At 36.3% G+C, this 16,813-nt stretch overlaps 1 protein-coding gene across 9 annotated transcripts in view; it reads left to right on the top strand.

Annotated features, from left to right (window-relative positions):
- The window catches only part of ASPH (aspartate beta-hydroxylase), a 523,279-nt gene that overhangs the window by 302,643 nt on the left and 203,823 nt on the right, over positions 1-16,813 (top strand). For 2 of the 9 annotated variants that reach the window (XM_069100011.1, XM_069100012.1), the window contains 2 exons: positions 10,499-10,540; positions 14,165-16,294. The exons of the other annotated variants lie outside the window; for them this stretch is intronic. In XM_069100011.1, coding sequence (XP_068956112.1) covers positions 10,499-10,540; positions 14,165-14,523 — 401 coding nt within the window. In that variant the 3' untranslated portion in view covers positions 14,524-16,294. Of the gene's footprint in view, positions 1-10,498; positions 10,541-14,164; positions 16,295-16,813 lie in introns of those variants that run through there. 9 annotated transcript variants of the gene reach the window in all.

Here is a 16,813-nt window from a genome sequence, read left to right as displayed (position 1 = left end):
CATCTAGAGTGATTACAAATAGCTGGGATGGCTTTATCAAGAGTAGGTCATGCCAAACTGGCCTTACTGCCTTTTTGAACAGGATTACTAAATTAGTAACTGAAAGGGCATGCTGTATATAGTTTACCTAGATTTTAGCGAAGTTCTAAATAAAATATCCCATATTTCTTGTGGAGAAAAAGGAGAGCTTGGGATTAGATGATAATAGAATCATGTAAATTCAAAACTAGTTAAATGGCAGGATTCAAAAGAGTAAGTTGTTCATGGTTTGAAGCTGCCTTAACATGGGATCTCTCCATTACAGTGGCTGAATCCATCCTTAGCTCTTTTTTGAATAACATTTTTATCAGTGATTTGAATGGGATGGGACATAGATAAAATGTTCATCAGATGGGGGATGGGAGACACAAAGCTAGGAGGCTTAGCTGACATAATGGATGAGAAAATCTGAATCTAAAGGGATGTTGACCAACTAAAGCAGTGGGCTGAGTAATAGGATTAAATTCAATAAGAATAAATGTAATTGTACAGGCAGCAGGTAGATGAGGCATGATTAGACAGCAGTTGTGAGAAAGATCTGGGCGTTTTAGGAACTGCAAGCTCAATATAATTTAACACTGTAATGACAAAATCAAAGAAAATATAATCTTGGATTGCATTAAGAGGGAAAAAAGCTTTTGTAAATAGGAAGGTGATAATACCTTGTACCATGTTCTTGTCAGATCTCTTCTGGAGTATTATGTTTATTTCTGGACACTTTAGTTTGAGGAGAATTAGTCTAGGTGTGGGCTTTGGCATGGTATGAATGGTCATAGGATCCAGGAAAGGGGATTAGAGTAGACAACAGTGTAATGTTGATCTGGTTAACTATGGGAATAAAATTAGAGATGGAAAATATGAAACCAAAGGTTGAGAGAGCTGAAAGACAGTAGAGGGAGTAGAAGTATTGGTAAGAGGATGAAGACAAATAAGTTTAGGAAGAACTAATGAGACAAAGAGAAAAATGAAATGACAAGGTTATGAAAGGATAGTGGTGGTTCAGAATTCTTGGTCATGTAAATGTAATAATTGTGGTTGGTGATGTGTAGAAGTTGAAAAGATGGAGTAATTCAGAGGTTAATCTGGTAGAACGGAAATGAGCATGTGTTGAATTCCTTTAGTAGGAGAGGAGGAGTTTGGGTGGAGAGGAAGACTGAGAGAAGTAATTGAATTCCTTGAGAAAGGAGATAGAATAATGCAGGGGCTCTTACTAGGATTGGTTAATATATTTAGGCAGAGTGAGTCTTAAGGGAGAGGTTGATATGGTGACAGAGGCAGAATTGGGAAGTGAGGAGGAAGGAGTATGAGGAGTATTCTGATCTCTCCCAGCCCTCCTAGGTTAACTGTTGGAAGAGTATGAGAGAAGACACAACAAAGTATTGGAAAAGGGTGGTCAGGTCTTTTGTGTGTTGGGATTTAGCCACAGTACAGGGGTCCTTGGCCTTAAGGCTTTCTAGCTAGATTGGTACTAACAGAAGCTGTTCTTTGCTGACATTGGAGTAGGGTTGTAGAGCTTTTATACTGTGTACGCTTCAGGAAGTGTGCCCTGCTTTTCCTGTAAAACAAAACAAATTCTCTCAGTTTTTTTTTTTTTAAGCAATTGGGGTTAAGTAACTTAATCAAGGTTACACGACCAGTTATTTCTGGGTGTGGTGCTAAGTATCTGAGCCCAGATTTGATCCCCAGTTCATCCCGACACTGGAGCCAGTGCTCTTACTCACTGAGCCACCTGGCCGCCCCTTCTCAGATATTTTTAATGTATGTTCTAGATTTTCCCAAGTTTTTTGGATCACTTTTTGTGTTTTAGCTATGTTGGCCTTTTTTGATTTTCCAAAAAAGTGGGAGCTTGTGGAAGAGAGCAATAATTTTGGAGCTGTAGATATTTTTAAAACATTTTGCTGCAACAGTTCTTCAAGGGAGCTACTAATAAGAAGTACAAAGACTGAAGTTCTTACTTTTAGCAAGTGTGAAGACCTGGAAGACTTTTTTTGTGACCTGCATAGAATGCTGGCCAAGTACCTGTATCTATGCTTAAAGTTCAAGCTGGTTTCCTTCCCAGAATAGAGGAATAAAAGAGTGGAGATATACCTCTCCCCTTTTTTGTTATTAGGATCAATGAAATTCTCATGAAAAAATTGAAGAGGATTTTGTTGTGAAAACAAAGAAGGAAAGAGTTCCTTTAAAGGACAGAGAGCCCTAGTAAGATATCTGGTCCAGAGATAGAAACCAACAATTTTCAGAAGAATAAATGCAAATGACCATATGAAGAAGAAAATGCCTCAACCAAAAATAAAGTGAATGGAATCAAATACAAATCAGAACAACTGTGAGGTGTCAACTTCATATGCTTCACATTGTCACCTTGTTGACCCAGTGAATTGGCAAGAAAGATGAAAAAAAATTGCAAATAGTTAATGTTAGTCAATCTGTGGGAAGATAGGGCTGTGGATATATTGTTAGAGCAGTAAAATAGTCCAACTATATTGGAAATTAGTTTAGAACTAGGTTAGAAAAGTGATTAAACTATTCATACGCCTTGACCCTGAGGTCTTATTACTGGACATACACCCCAGGGAAGTAAATGATAAAGGGAAAGAACCCAAATAATGGAAACAGTACCACTCAATTGGGGATTGACAGAACAAACTATGATATATATATATATATATATACATATATATGTAATTAAATGTTATTGTACTGTAAGAAACAATGAATATGAATTCAAAGAAACTTGGGAAACCTTGTATGAATTGATGCATAGTGAAGTGGAGAGAACCAAGTGAACTGCACACACGGTGACCACAATAATTTAAAGGAAAATAGCATTAAAAGGTACATTAATGCCAGTGACCAATTTTGACTTGAGGAGTATGATGATGAAACATTACCTGCCTCCATTTGGTAGAGAGGTGGTAGACTACAAGTATAGAATAGGTGTGTAGTATCAGACATTAGTGTGTTTTGTTTAAGTATACTTTGTCACAAAGAAGAGTTTCATTGGTGAGATGAATTGGGATAGTGATGTTTAAAAAAATCAGTATAACCTTTAAAAAGAAAAAGAAAGAGGGGAATCCTGATCAGTTTCAGGAAGTTCTTGAGTAAAAGAATGTCACAGAGGACAAAGTGAAGAAGGACCACCAAATACTTGGACCTTAGTTCTAGATATAGTTGTGGCTGAAATTTAACAAGAAGAAAGTGATTCTCCAAGCAAGATTACATTTAACAGGAGCATGCTGCCTGTCCATACATGGGTCAGTGGCTTGCTTCCATTTATGCCAAAGACCACAAGGAGATGAACAGTTCCCCTTTCATAGGTTTTTGGCAGTAAAGAATAGAACAGGGTAGATGACATCATGGTGAGGACAACATGATTGGTTAGAGTTGAGGTGCAGGGAACAACATGTTTGTTTGGAAGTTTAATGGGGGCTAGCAAGGACCCTTCTTCCTTCTCTTTTGAGACTAGGAAGTTCTCATTCTTTGATAGTGTAGCTGTGAAGTTTAGAGATAATGAACAAGATCTTTGGACAGCAAATCAAACATCCTTGAAGGATAGTTAGGTTGGTGGTGTAAAGATACTAGGCCTGATTTCCCTTGTGTTTGCTTGCATCCATCAAGGTCAGCTAAATTCCTTGAGGCAAGAATAGATCAGTGATTATCTAGAGAGCCAGATTTTTAAACTTAACCCTTTACAGGCCAACTGAATTCTGAACCAGGTTTAGAGACAGAACCTGAAATTAAGCAATTTCAGAACAAAAGCAATTAATTGTAACTAGGATCAATAAGAAAATAATATAGGATCAATTAATTCTTCTCAATTTGATGCTTTCCCAAAAGAGGAGGTCACAGTCTCTGAAAATGATCATCAGATGAGATCATCCAGGAAGAGGTACAGAGAAAGAAGGTATTAGTAATGGTGGTTGGTAGTTCCCTGTGGCAAGGGGTACTCAGGTTTTTGTATTTGTCCTTTGTTTTCGAAGAGGACCATGGCATCAGGGAAGTGATGACATGACTTGTGGTTGACTTTGATTTGAGTGAGGGAGGGCTGTGCAAAGTCATCAGCCTCACTTTCTCCTCTGCAGCCATCTGGATCCATGAATATCCTAGATATTCATCAAGAAGACTGGAGATGACCCAGGATGCAGTGGGAAAGCTTGGCTCAGGCTAAGGCCTTTTCAGGTACTCACTTAGAATGAGGTAATGCCCATTCAGTGAATAGACCTCTTTAAGAAGTGAGTCAAGGGATGGCCCCTTTATTTAGAAAAAAAGAAAAAAAATCAAGCTGGCAGGGGACGACCCTCAGGCTTGCTGTTCCAAAGATAATCTGTTATCATTGACATTCACTCTAAGGCAGGAGGGCACAAAATTAACAGCCATTTAAATGAAACTTGGACAGTGATCTATTATGGTCAAGTCTATGAGCTTTATAGTGAACTGGGTTTAAGGTTTTGTGAAAGAAAGAGAAAAAAAGAGAAGGAAGGAAGGAGTCCAGGAATCTATCCAGTAAACCCCCAAAAGTGGGCAGCTTCTGGCCATCAAAATTTACCTTCCTTTGGAGAGGAAAAGGAGGGTGAGCTGAGTTAACCAACTAGCTGGATCCACCTTCAGGCAGCTTGGTCTACTCAAAACATTTGTTGATATTTTGTGGTAACAGTAGGTCTGCTGTATTCCTGGAATGTGTACCTAAGATGTGATGAAGTCTTAGAATACTTGTAGAAATGCATGACTACTACTTCTGGTAATTCTTTTGGGAACAAATGATACTACCAGAAGGTGCCTAGAAAGTGTTTCTGAAAATTAAAATTTTGGGAAAAAGCTGATACCTTACTTAGAGACACAGAAAGTGTTTTTCATCACTGGCCAATAGGTAACAGTTTCAGGAGAGTTGCAGGTTTGAAAATAGTGTTTCTGGTTCCAAAGGTGTTTAGGGAAAAGAGAAAAGAATCTGTATGTTCTAAAATATAAACAGCTTTCTTTGTGATGGAAAAGAACTGGAAATCGTGGGGATGCTCATCATTTGGGGAATGGATGTGCACGTAGTGGTATGTGATTGTGATGAAATACTGCTGTGCTGTAAGAAATCATGAGCTCAGTGATCTTAGAAAAGCATGGATAGACTTGCATGAAATAATGAAGCACAAAATGAGTAGAACCAAGAGAATGTTGTATGCAGTAGCAGTAGTGTTGTTTTAAGAACTGCTTTGTGAATGACTAAAAGATGGGGTACAGGCTATGGGAAGCCACCTGAACTCTGATTGAATCTTCTTACTTCTTGTGAGGGAGTGACTGGATGGTGCTGGCTGAACTGGACCAGACTGCAAGACCAGGGAATCTGGCTGGCAAGGGGGAAGATCAGCAGGCACATGAGGAGGGGAAGGGGTCAGAAGAGGAGATATCCCAGAGACTGATGTAGGGGTAGGGCCTGAGGCCTGAGTGGTTATCACCTCTGGGAGAGTGGCTGCAGAAGGAGTACCTCAGCAAGACCAGTGGCTGGGACCTGAGCAGGGGTTGCCTGGCGGGAGGGACCATGGTGGGAGATGCAGGGTGGGAGATAAGGATGATGAAGGAGGCAGAAAAGTAAGGGTGTTGGGCTAGAGGAAAAGGGAAGGGAAACCAAGGGAAAAAGGACTGGGGAGCAGCAGGAGGGGCTGGAGGAACTGCCCCAGAGAGACTCGTGACTGGGACCTGAGCAGGAGTGGGGAGCTGGGACCAAAGCCCTGGGGACCATAGGAAGGGGGTTGTTTAATTGGGCCCCATTGCCCCTTTGTGGAGGGGCTCTAGCTTCAAGTATCTGACAATCTTTCCTGATAACTGTGTTACAAGAAAATTCGATGCAGGTCCTTACATAGGCAACTCCTATCCATCTTCCTTCTTGGTGACAGTATGATTCTAACTACAAGAGAGTATTATCTTTTAAAGTCCCCAAACAAGCCACTGCTTCGTGGCCCTCTAAGATACCGAGGCCAAACAGTGTTGCAAAAGAACACCAACTTTTTCTTTTTAAGTTCTTTAGAGAAACTGATTTTTTCCCAGTGTTGTAAAAGACAACTCCAAAGGCTAACTTTTGGGAATAAAAAGGATCGACCCATTATAGGCATAGGAGCTGGAAGTCCCTCTGTAAAGGAAGAGCTGGGAGTAAACTTCAAAAAAACAAACAAAACGAAACAAGACCAAAAAAAAAAACACAAAAAAGTACCTGAAGTGTACGAGAGAATGAAAGAATCAGGCTTATGCTTCTGGATGGGGCATCTGTCCTTGTCCTCCATGCTTCCTTCAGAAACTGTGCCCAGGTCTATGACCACCAATATAACCAAACTGGACCGAGAAGAGAACTTGAGAGCATCAGGCTGAGTACGAGACAGCCTCCTAGCTGTCTGACCTAATGGGACTTGAGAGGTCAGGTCCAAAAAGCACTTCCAAGGTAAACTTGGAGAACAAGAAGGGTTACATACCTTCCAGTCCTGGCTGGAGAAGAACTTGAGATTAGTGGTGATTCCTGATCAGGGAACCATAAAATGTTGAGGTTTAAGGTTTAGGGATGTAGTAGACCTCATAATATCAACAGAATGAATTCAACTCAAGTCTTCTTTCAGCCAAAGAAAAGCAAAGTTTATTAAAGATTCATCATAATGGGTAGACTCTTAGGGAACTTGAGTTCATCTGTGATGCTTGTATTTATAAGTGGGCCAGAATAATCTGACACAGAATGAGTCTGCCCTAGATTGAATTCTCTGCCTTGGCATGGAGGCAAGATGAATCTTAAATATAGAAAGATTGTGGGAGGATCTAGGGGTGGTCTAGAGGAGGATCTTGGGGACTGAGGTCTAGATTCCAGTAATGAGTGGGAGATAGCTGAAGGCTACCTGGAGATGACAGACAATGGAGGGCTAGGCTAGTTTAAGGGTAACAGTTTTGGGTATAGATATTTTGATGATAGGATCCAGGGTGGAAGTAGCCAGACTGTGGTGGGCTATGCTAGGTTACAAGTAACAGAGATTTGGACCTAGGATAATGAAAGGCTTATGGCCTCAGGCAAATGCCTCATCAAGTGGGAAGATTCAGTCAGAGTTCAAGGCATTTCCCAGAGCCTGTATCCCATCAACTAAGTCATTTTGACTATTATAAATACTCAAATTAACCACAAAGAACATATGAAGAAAGGTGCTATCTGCCTCCAGAGAAAGAACTGATGTATAGAATGATTTCATACACACACACACACACACACACACACACACTCTCTCACACTTGTATCTGTGGCAGCCATCTGTAGCACAGGGATGGGGGATAGGGAAGAAAATAAAGGAAAAAAAAAGAAATTTATATGATCTGGGAGGGGTTAACATTGGAGAAGAAAACATTTGGGGGATAGGGGAAACATTGCAGCTGTCTTGCTAAGCATTTGAAAGTCCCTTATGTGGTGAGGGCAGAACTAGGGACACTGAACTTAATTTTTCTCTTTCCTTCATTCTGGGAGGCAAATGTACTTCTTATCTGTAAGAGATCCTTATTAGGTAGCATTAAATAAAGACTGTGTTTCAGATCCTAATACTTGCTTTTAATTGCTGTTAGTAGAAAGTTTTCAAGTTGTTGTTTTTAGCCCCATGGAAAGCAATATTCCTTTAAAAACCCATACCATAATTGAAGCAACAATTTCAAAAATGGGTTGCTCCTTCCCCCCCCCCCCTTTTTTTTTGCCACTGAATTTTACTCCCCTGTTCATGTGCTTCATTGGACTTTTCAGTGAGGAAGCCCTTTCATTTCTCAATTTCTGAAAAGAGTTAATCTTGGCCCAGTTTTTCTCATTTGTTAAGATAAGCAGTTTAGATTATTTGAAGGTCTTTTCCAGTCCTAAAATTCTAGAATTATTTTTATAGTACCATATAAGAAATGTGACTCAAGGTTTCCCTCTCTTGGCATAAAGTAGAATGGCAAGCACTCTAATTTCTATAGGTCTTTCCAATTCTGTAACATTGTAGGGGAAAACAATCTACTTTTTGTAATTCTGTTTTTAAGCATAGTTTCCAGAGATGCATTTTGGTGAAAGGTAGAGTCTCTAAGGAATACATTTATAACCTTAATTGAATGAAACATTTTAGTTTTATGTTTGTTAATGTCTTTTGTGTACACATAAAGATTCAGGACTATTTTAAAGTTGATTCTGTAAGAGAAAATTATTTTTATTCTGGAATGATATGTATAATGCGAGAAGAGAGAAGATAATGGATGTTGATGTTGTAAAATGTTATGGAATTATCAGTAGAGTTAAAAGATTACTTTTTTTTCTCCTAGCTCTAAGTAATTTTTTTTCCTGCTGCAAAATTTACTAAACACCTTTATATACAGAGCACTGTGCTTGGGACTGGGATGGTTTGCAGAAGTAAACATTACCTCAGACCTAAAAAGTGTTTATGGTGATACAGAAGAAAGAAATGCAAATAAACACAAGTCATAAAAATATATTGATCCTGGATTTGAAAAAAACTTTTTGGAGAATGGGAATAGTAAAATTTGGAAGGAAGGCATTTAGAAGATAGGCGTAAGAAGTTTCTTTTATTGCGGATATGTCTGATAGCTTAATATCAGTTCAGCATTTGTGATGCATGATATGCAGGTAGGAGGATAGAGAGGGAAAAGTCTGTTTGGGGTTTTTGTTTATAAACCCCATTGTTCAGGTTGGTGAGAATTAGAGTGCCAGGGAATGGATATTGTGTACCCTATAATGAAGTTTAGTATGCTGGGAAATACATTTAAGGTCAGTGGCATGTAGTATATGGGACATTCACTGCTGATAAAACTCCTTTCTTATGGCCTATAGTCTTCTCTTTCCCTTTTTTTCAAGAAGTCTGTTAATGTAGCCCTGCTTTAACTAGTTGGACTGTAGTCATCAAAATCCTTTCCTTTAGTGCCTGAAGAAAAGTGTTTGGCAGTGTGGTACATCATTTTAGATAATGAGGAATGTCTGCCGTAGCACATATAGTGAATCTGGTATAGGATTAGAAAGTAGAAACTGATGTGGTAGAGCAGAAAAGAACACTGGAATCAAAGTGTTGGCCTTGCCTTTTACTTGAGCCTCAATTTCTTTTGTTAAGCAGCAGATGCCCTGCTGGGAATCTCACTGGGTTCTTATGGGGATTGTGTAAAGGCATTTTATAAACTATAAGACCCTGTAACTTTGTAAGCTGTTGTATTATTATTGACATCAAATGAGAGGGATGTTGGGGTTGAGTTTCATGGAATCAGCATTTCACTGTTAGAAGGGGCTTTAAGGGGTGATCTGCTTTAGCACCAAGAAAACATGCCCATCAATATAGTGCAGCAAGACGTGAATACATATATATATAGTGGGGCGACATCTTAATGCACCAGGGGTACTTGGGAATAGCAAACTAGTGTAGACACGGGAAGACCTGGTTTCAAGCTTTACCTCCACATACTGACAGAGAGACCCTGGGCAAGTCACTTCTTGGTGCTCTAGGCAACTCTTAGGCTCTTATATTGTAGAGTAGGTGCTGACTTGATTGCTAAAGTTTCCTTGCCTGGAGGTTCCTGTACCTGTGAAATCACTGGTTTAGTCCTTGTCTACACACAATAGGAGAGGGACTCTGAATGCTTTGCACAGTTGTTAGGGAATAACAAAGCCAGAATAGTATTTGCCATTAATAGGTCTTTTTAAGAGAAGGAAAGAAGAGGGGCAGCATGGTATGGCCAACTGTAGTCTGGCCTGAGAGCAAGAAATAGCTGGGTTCAAATTCTTCCTCTGAGTCATTCTGCCTGTGTGACCCTCGGGCAAATTACTTAATCCTTCAGTTCTTCAGGTATCTCTCTTGATTTTAAGCTAAAGACTGGTTGCCAGTTGTAGCAGTAGAGGGAGTTTCCTTACCTGGAGGTTACCAGCACCAGTGAAATCACAGGTCTGGTGACTTTTGGTGACATAATTAAAACAGTAACCCATGAAAAGTTTTAAATCGAGGCATTGTTCCAACATTTTCTAGAGCTCAATCAGTTGTGGAAACGTGGGTAGCTGTTAACATATTTCCTTTTTACCCACCAAGCATTTTTAGTGGAAAGGAGTTCAGACCCTCTCCTGGCATGCACATAATTAACTGTCAAAAACAGCTTAATCATAAAAAGTTGTTGTCAGTGGTTCCCAGGCTAGTGGTTACGTGAAGACTTATATGTTCCTTCCAGGTTTTTGCTTAGTCAAGTGATAGAGCCTTTTTTCATTTTTATAAATAACACCATGGTCTTTTCCTTATTAATGACAGCAAAATAGAGATTTCTTAAATATTTTAGAAATATAAGTACTTGTGAAATTTGTAAGAAACACAAAATGGTGAATTTTATTTTAAAAACTAACTGTAAGATTAATTTTAGCAACCATGTATGTTTTTGGTGTTCATTAATTTCCATAAAAATGTATTCCCATAATCTCTCTCCATTTTGTGAATACCAACAGAGGAACCAGGTGGGGTAGCCAAGAGAAAAGCTAAGGCCAAAGGTATTTTGTGTTTTTATTTAGCTTTGTGTATATGATGATGGACTTTATGCTTTAAATGCATGAGTTTTGCAAGATGGATTTTGTAAATGCTGCTACTAATGTTAGATGGCTTTTAAAAATTGTTTTAAAGGATGTGGAAAGTATTAAATTGTAACTAGCTTTGTGAGAATTTCAGTAACTGGTTTATTGATCAAACTTATGAATTATTTTCAAGTTAAATTTCATGTTGTCAAAGGCACATGTTGTCAAATCATCACTTAACCATAAAATAAATATGTATATCTGAATATTTTTATCTAAATCTACTTTGTGCAGAAGACACATTCCTCATTTATTTGATTTGATTTCCTTTTTTTCTCCTTTTTCACATCATAAGAACTGCTTCATTTGGTATTTTGTCAATTATGAATTTCTTTTAAAAATGCATAATTTTCTATATGATCATCATCTGTGGCATTGAGTAACCTTTAAGTGTCTTCATACTAATTCTTAAATTAGTAGCCAAAGTAGCCCAGTGCCCTGACTATATTGTATTGAATTATACTTGTGGAATTTCTTACACAGTGTTTCTAAAACTTTGTAAGGTTTTATGCTTTTGCATGTTTTTTATGTTCATCATTGTAATATGTCTTATTATTTTAAATATAATAATTGTATTAATATCATATTTGTTTGCTTAATATAATACTTGACATAGTTTGAAGAGCTTGAAATTTTTAAATACTGTGTGAGTACCACTGTGTGATTTTTGGAGAGGGGATAGTGAATTATTGTGCTCTTTATTTAAGATATAATAGCATGTATGTGTGTATGTATATTTATACACACACATACATGCACATAGACACTTTAAGGTTTGCAGAGTCCCTTAAATACATTATCTCATTTGATATTCACAACAAATCTCTCCAGTTGCTGCTGTTTTATAGATGAAGAGACTGAAGCTAAAGCTTAGATAAGTTAAAACTGACTTGTCTTGAGTCACATTAGCCTAGGTTTCTGTGGCAAGAGTTGAATCTAAATCTTCCAGATTTTTTTTATTGCTTCATTGAAACGCAAATAATTTAAAAAAAGAAAAAAAAAGAAAGTTTCAGATTGAATTAAAGAGAAGCTTCTTGAGCATGTCCTGACACTTGGTGCATATTGAATTCAATCCTTCTTGTGTGGTAGTTTCTATTACTTGAATGGTAAGATATAAATCATCAAAGAGGGTAGGCTAGGTGGTGCAGTGAGTAGAGCACCAGCCCTGGAGTCAGGAGGACCTGAGTTCAAATTTGGCCCCAGACTCTTAACACAAAAACTAGCTGTGTGACCTTGGGCAAGTCACTTAACTACATTTGCCCTCCAAAAAGCAAAAAAAAAGAAATCATTAAAGAAAGATCAAATTATTTTCACTCTATTTACTAGGGCAGGAAAGTGAACTTATATTTTAATATGATTTTCAATACCAAGTAGTATTCTTAATAACTTCGAAGGAATTCAGTCAATCAGAACAGCTAGTTCTCTAAGCCTTCTAATGATTCATGAATTTTACAAGAATAACTTGAAAGAATACTTTTCAAATTGTGTTCCATGAAAAGTCTTTGTTCTAAAAGAATGCCATTCTGCTACTTGAGGTTTTAGTGATTTTGAGAAAATTATAGTACCTCCCAGAATTTATAGAGTTGACAAAAGTTTCCAATTATTTTGTATATTGTTTGAATGCTACTTCCTACTATAAAATTTTGCTTTTACCCTGAAGTAGATAAGACATATGCATCCTTGTCTTTCTGTGAAACTCTTCTAACTTCTCATTCACAGGTCCTTTAAAGGTTTAGCAAGATAAGCAATAGGCATAACAAATGATCTCTTTATTTTTTATTTCCTTTATTTTTCTTTCTAGTATGGATAATAAAGTGTTGGGCATGACATATACTTAGGGTAACTCTGTTGCCACAAACTGTTTTTTTTTTTTTTTTTAAAGCAATCAGGATTAAGTAACTTGCTCAAGGTTACACGGCCAGTTATTTCTGGGTGTGGTGCTGAGTATCTAAGCCTGGGATTTGATCCAGGTCATCCCAACACTGGAGCCTGTGCTCTTACTGGCTGAGCCACCTGGCTGCCCCTAAGCAATTGGGGTTAAGTAACTTGTTCAAGGTTACACGGCCAGGTGTTTCTGGGTGGGTGCTAAGTGTATGAGCCCGGGATTCTATCTCCAGGTCAGTCTGACACTGGAGTCAGTGCTCTTACTCACTGTGCTACCTGGCCGCCCCTCACAACCTTGTATTTTTTTTTTAAAATTTCTTTTTGCTATTTCAAACACTTAAACTACTAAGAGAAATTGTCAAAAAACTTTTCAGTACTTAATTTTTCCATTTACTTATCTGAGAGAATCAAAGTAAATGATTATATGCAATTTTTATTTTTTCTGTTCTTTTCATTGTTATGAAAAGATCTTTTGTCTGGCTGTAATACTTGCTTTAGTGTGAGTTATCTTATGGGATTCTACAATGTGTGACAAAATACTTTGGAGTTCCATAGAAGAAGGAATCTATCAAATATAAATAATTCAATTCAGCAAACATTAAGCACAAAACATTATTCTAAGTGCAGGGGATGCAAAATCAAATTAATAAAAGTCAATGTTTATATAGTGCCTTATGATTACAAAGTTCTTTGCATACATTATCTCATTGGGTTCTTACAGTATCTTTGTAAGGTGGATAATAAAAGTGTTATCCCCATTTCATAACTGTGGAAATAGAGGCCCAGAGATGAAGTGATTTGCCTAATTTTACCCAGCTAGTAAGTGGCGGAGTTGAGATTTGGGCTTTTCTCTTCTGAATGCAAATCTTTTGCTTTTCCAATTATAATACAAGGAAATATTAATTATGAGAGGGGACCAGGTATTAAAAAATTAGCCATCAGTTTATAAAATACTTTAAAGACATGATACATTTTATCTCATTGATGGTATTTCTTTAATATTTATACCATTACCTGGGGCAGCTAGGTGGCACCATGGATAGAGTGCTGGATCTGGAGTCAGGAACTCAGGATCTTCCTGAGTTCATATCTGTCCTCAGATACTTAACTAGCTGTGTGACCTTGGACATGTCACTCAACCCTGTTGGCCTCAGTTCCTCATCTGTACAATGAGCTGGAGAAGGAAATGGCAAATCACTCCAGCATCTTTGCTAAGAAAACCCCAAGGCGGGGGGAGCAGTCACAAAAACTCAAATATGACTTAGACAGCTACAAAATCCCCCAAATGCCAGTACCTGTGTGAAACTTCAAGTGGTCATTAATATTCATTTAAGAATGAGCATATGGATGGACTAATTTATTAATTTTGCATGCTGTTTCTTTTTAAAGCATTTATGTCATTTTTCTCTTGAAAATTAAGAATATATTTAAAAAATTAAAGCAACTTAATGTATTTGTTTTATAGAAACTGTATGCAACTAATTTTAATTGTATTGAAAGAAAAGGGAAGGACATATATCTAGATGATAAAGTAAAATCAACTTTGTGTTGAATACTTCATGTGGGGAGAAAAAGTCAAGTGTTTTTGTTCAGTGCTACTATTCTACAAATTAAGTGATATGAATAATTTTTTTTCCTTTGATTGAAAAACCTGAAAAGCAAAAGAAGTAATTAAAGAAGACCTTAAGAAGGCAAAAGAGAAACCAGAGTCAAAGAAGGAAAATAAGAATGAAGATAAAAAGAAGGGGAAGAAAGAAAAAGATGACTGGAAGGACAAATTTGCTACTGATTCAGATAAATCCAGAAAGGAGTCTTCCAAGGGTAAAAAAGATAGAGAAAAAGAGAAAATAGGACTAGAAAAAAGTACCAGAGACAAAGAGACTGTGAAAAGATCAGGAAGTGGAAAGGATGCTTCTACTAAAATGGCAGCCAGACATAAAGAAGAGAAAAAAGTAGATAAAAATCCTTCTAAGCTTGGAAACTTAGCAAAGGGTCAAGACCGGAAAAAAAAGAACTAAATTTTTATTAATTCCATCAACATGGAATGTCAGATGCTTTGACATTGCTTATTTGTTAAATTATCAAATGATATTATAAATTTCCAATTTTTGAAACTAATTTCCCTGATCTTGTTAAGCTGAGATTATAGATAATTTTTGTAATAGCTGCTTAAAAAGACTTTATTTACAGTTATATTTGCTTATAAATGAAAAACTACTGAGTACACAATGAATTTATTTAAGGAATTTTTTTGTAGCATTGAAAACTTTGACTTGATTTAATAACTTATTTCATTAATTTAATTTATTTTCTGTGTATTTAAGTTTTTTGAGGTATGTTTAGCTGCATAATCCTTAGATTATGTTCAGAATGGAAATTTTTATTGTTATCCTTTAATATTCACATTTTTAAATGTAAAATACCTTTTTCTTTATTATGTACACAGAGTGTTTATGACTATTACACTCTAATATCTAGCATACTTATCAGTTTGTGTGCCATATTACTCTAATATACCATAAGCTCCCTTGGGAGTCATTTATCATCTCTGAAAAGACAGTGCCTAGCATGTGGAAGGTGCTTAAATTGAATTAGAAGGTAAGTACTTAGATATCTATACTGGAGTAATACATATGTGAATCTGTTTTTAAGGCTGACCTTTTATGAACTTTCTGCTACCCTTAAAATGTAAACTCCTTGAGGGCAGGGATTGTTTCATTTTTGTCTCTTTGGATCATCAGCACCTAATGCAATGCTTTGTATGTAGAAGATACATAATAAAAGCTTATTGGATTTGTTGAATTCCAAAGCAATTTAATTACTGAAGTAACCAACAGGGTTATAAGGCACTTCTACAGACTAGAGATTTTTATAAAACATCTATTTAAACTTAAAATGATAATTTTATATCATTTTTCATTATGTGTGCATTATGTTTTAAGCTGTTGTAGTGTCACATAATTACTGAACATCATAAAATAACTTCATTTTTAACCTGTAGATGAAACTGTTTTAGTTCATAAAATAATTCATTTATCTAAAGACTTTTTAAAAAGAAAAACATACTCTAAACATGAGATTGATTACTTTTGTACTAGAACTTCAACTCTCTAATTATGACAAATTGTAAAATCTAGTGTCTTGATGTTTAAAGGGTAATCTTCTAATTTTGTTTTAGCAGGGAAAACTATAGTGCTACCACCCAGACATCAGCTCTTTTTTTTTTTTTTGCTATATTGTAACCTTTTGTGCTGAAAAGTTTAATTATATTGAATTTTTACTATACGTAAGTGGTAATTTCTAAATTCACTGTAATTTCTAGATTTGTGTGATTATGTCTGATGTACAAGTATATTTAACTGCTAGAATTCAAGCATCTAGAAATTAAGTTTATGTAAATGCTGTCTCATACATCTAGAACAGTATGTAACTTCCATCAATTCCTAAGCAAAGTTCTTCTGAAATGGGTGCTTAATAACTAACTTATAGATTAAACTAATGGAATTTTTTAAGGACTTATTTACATATTCTGTTATCAGATGGCGACTTGTTTACTGTGTTGATAAAATATATAGACTAAAGGAAATTCAGAAGAGAGATGTGTAAGTGGTAATTTAGCCACCAGTATTATAATTTTTAGTCTTATCAGAAGTCAGGGAATTTTGTGGTTCTTCTGAAGGGTAATAGTGTAATAATTTTTAGGTATTTTGTAGGAGATGAATAATAGGTATTTGACAAGACATTCTAATATAAAATATTGTAAATTTTAAATAAATGAATTAAAACAGATCATCTTTGCTTAATAACTCTTGAATATTCATCTGAACACTGCATATTAATAACTTTATTTTTCCAGTTTAGTCATTGTTTTTCTCCAGTATCTGATGACTACTGTTATTTGTATATTAAAACAAATGCAAATGTATTCTGAGACTGATTATCAAGTATAGGGCTCTATATTTTAATTCATTTGGCTTGGTAAAGTTAAGATGTGATCTCTTTCAAAAAGGGTAACACATTTTATACCACGATTTTTTATTTTAACATTGAAACTCATTTGCTACCAACATAGGTAGTCAGTTAAACATTTGTTTTACTTAATTTGCTGAGGTTATACTTGAAGTGTACTTCTAAATCTCTTTATCTAAATCTCTTCTGGTTCAATTTACTTCACTTTGCATGAGTTCATTTAAGTCTTGCCAGATTTTTCTGAAACCAGCTTGCTCACCATTTCTTATAGCACAATAGTATTCTATGACACTTTTCCATTATCCTCAATTTTTTTGGTGGGGGCTTCAGGGATTGCCA

This window comes from Petaurus breviceps, unplaced genomic scaffold (genome assembly GCF_028583685.1).
Source record: "Petaurus breviceps papuanus isolate PSGF00001 unplaced genomic scaffold, PetGlider_PUasm1.0 38, whole genome shotgun sequence".
Classification (NCBI taxonomy): Eukaryota; Metazoa; Chordata; class Mammalia; order Diprotodontia; family Petauridae; genus Petaurus; species Petaurus breviceps.
The sequence above is the reverse complement of the archived record's forward strand: the minus strand, read 5'-3'. Positions and strand labels throughout refer to the sequence as shown.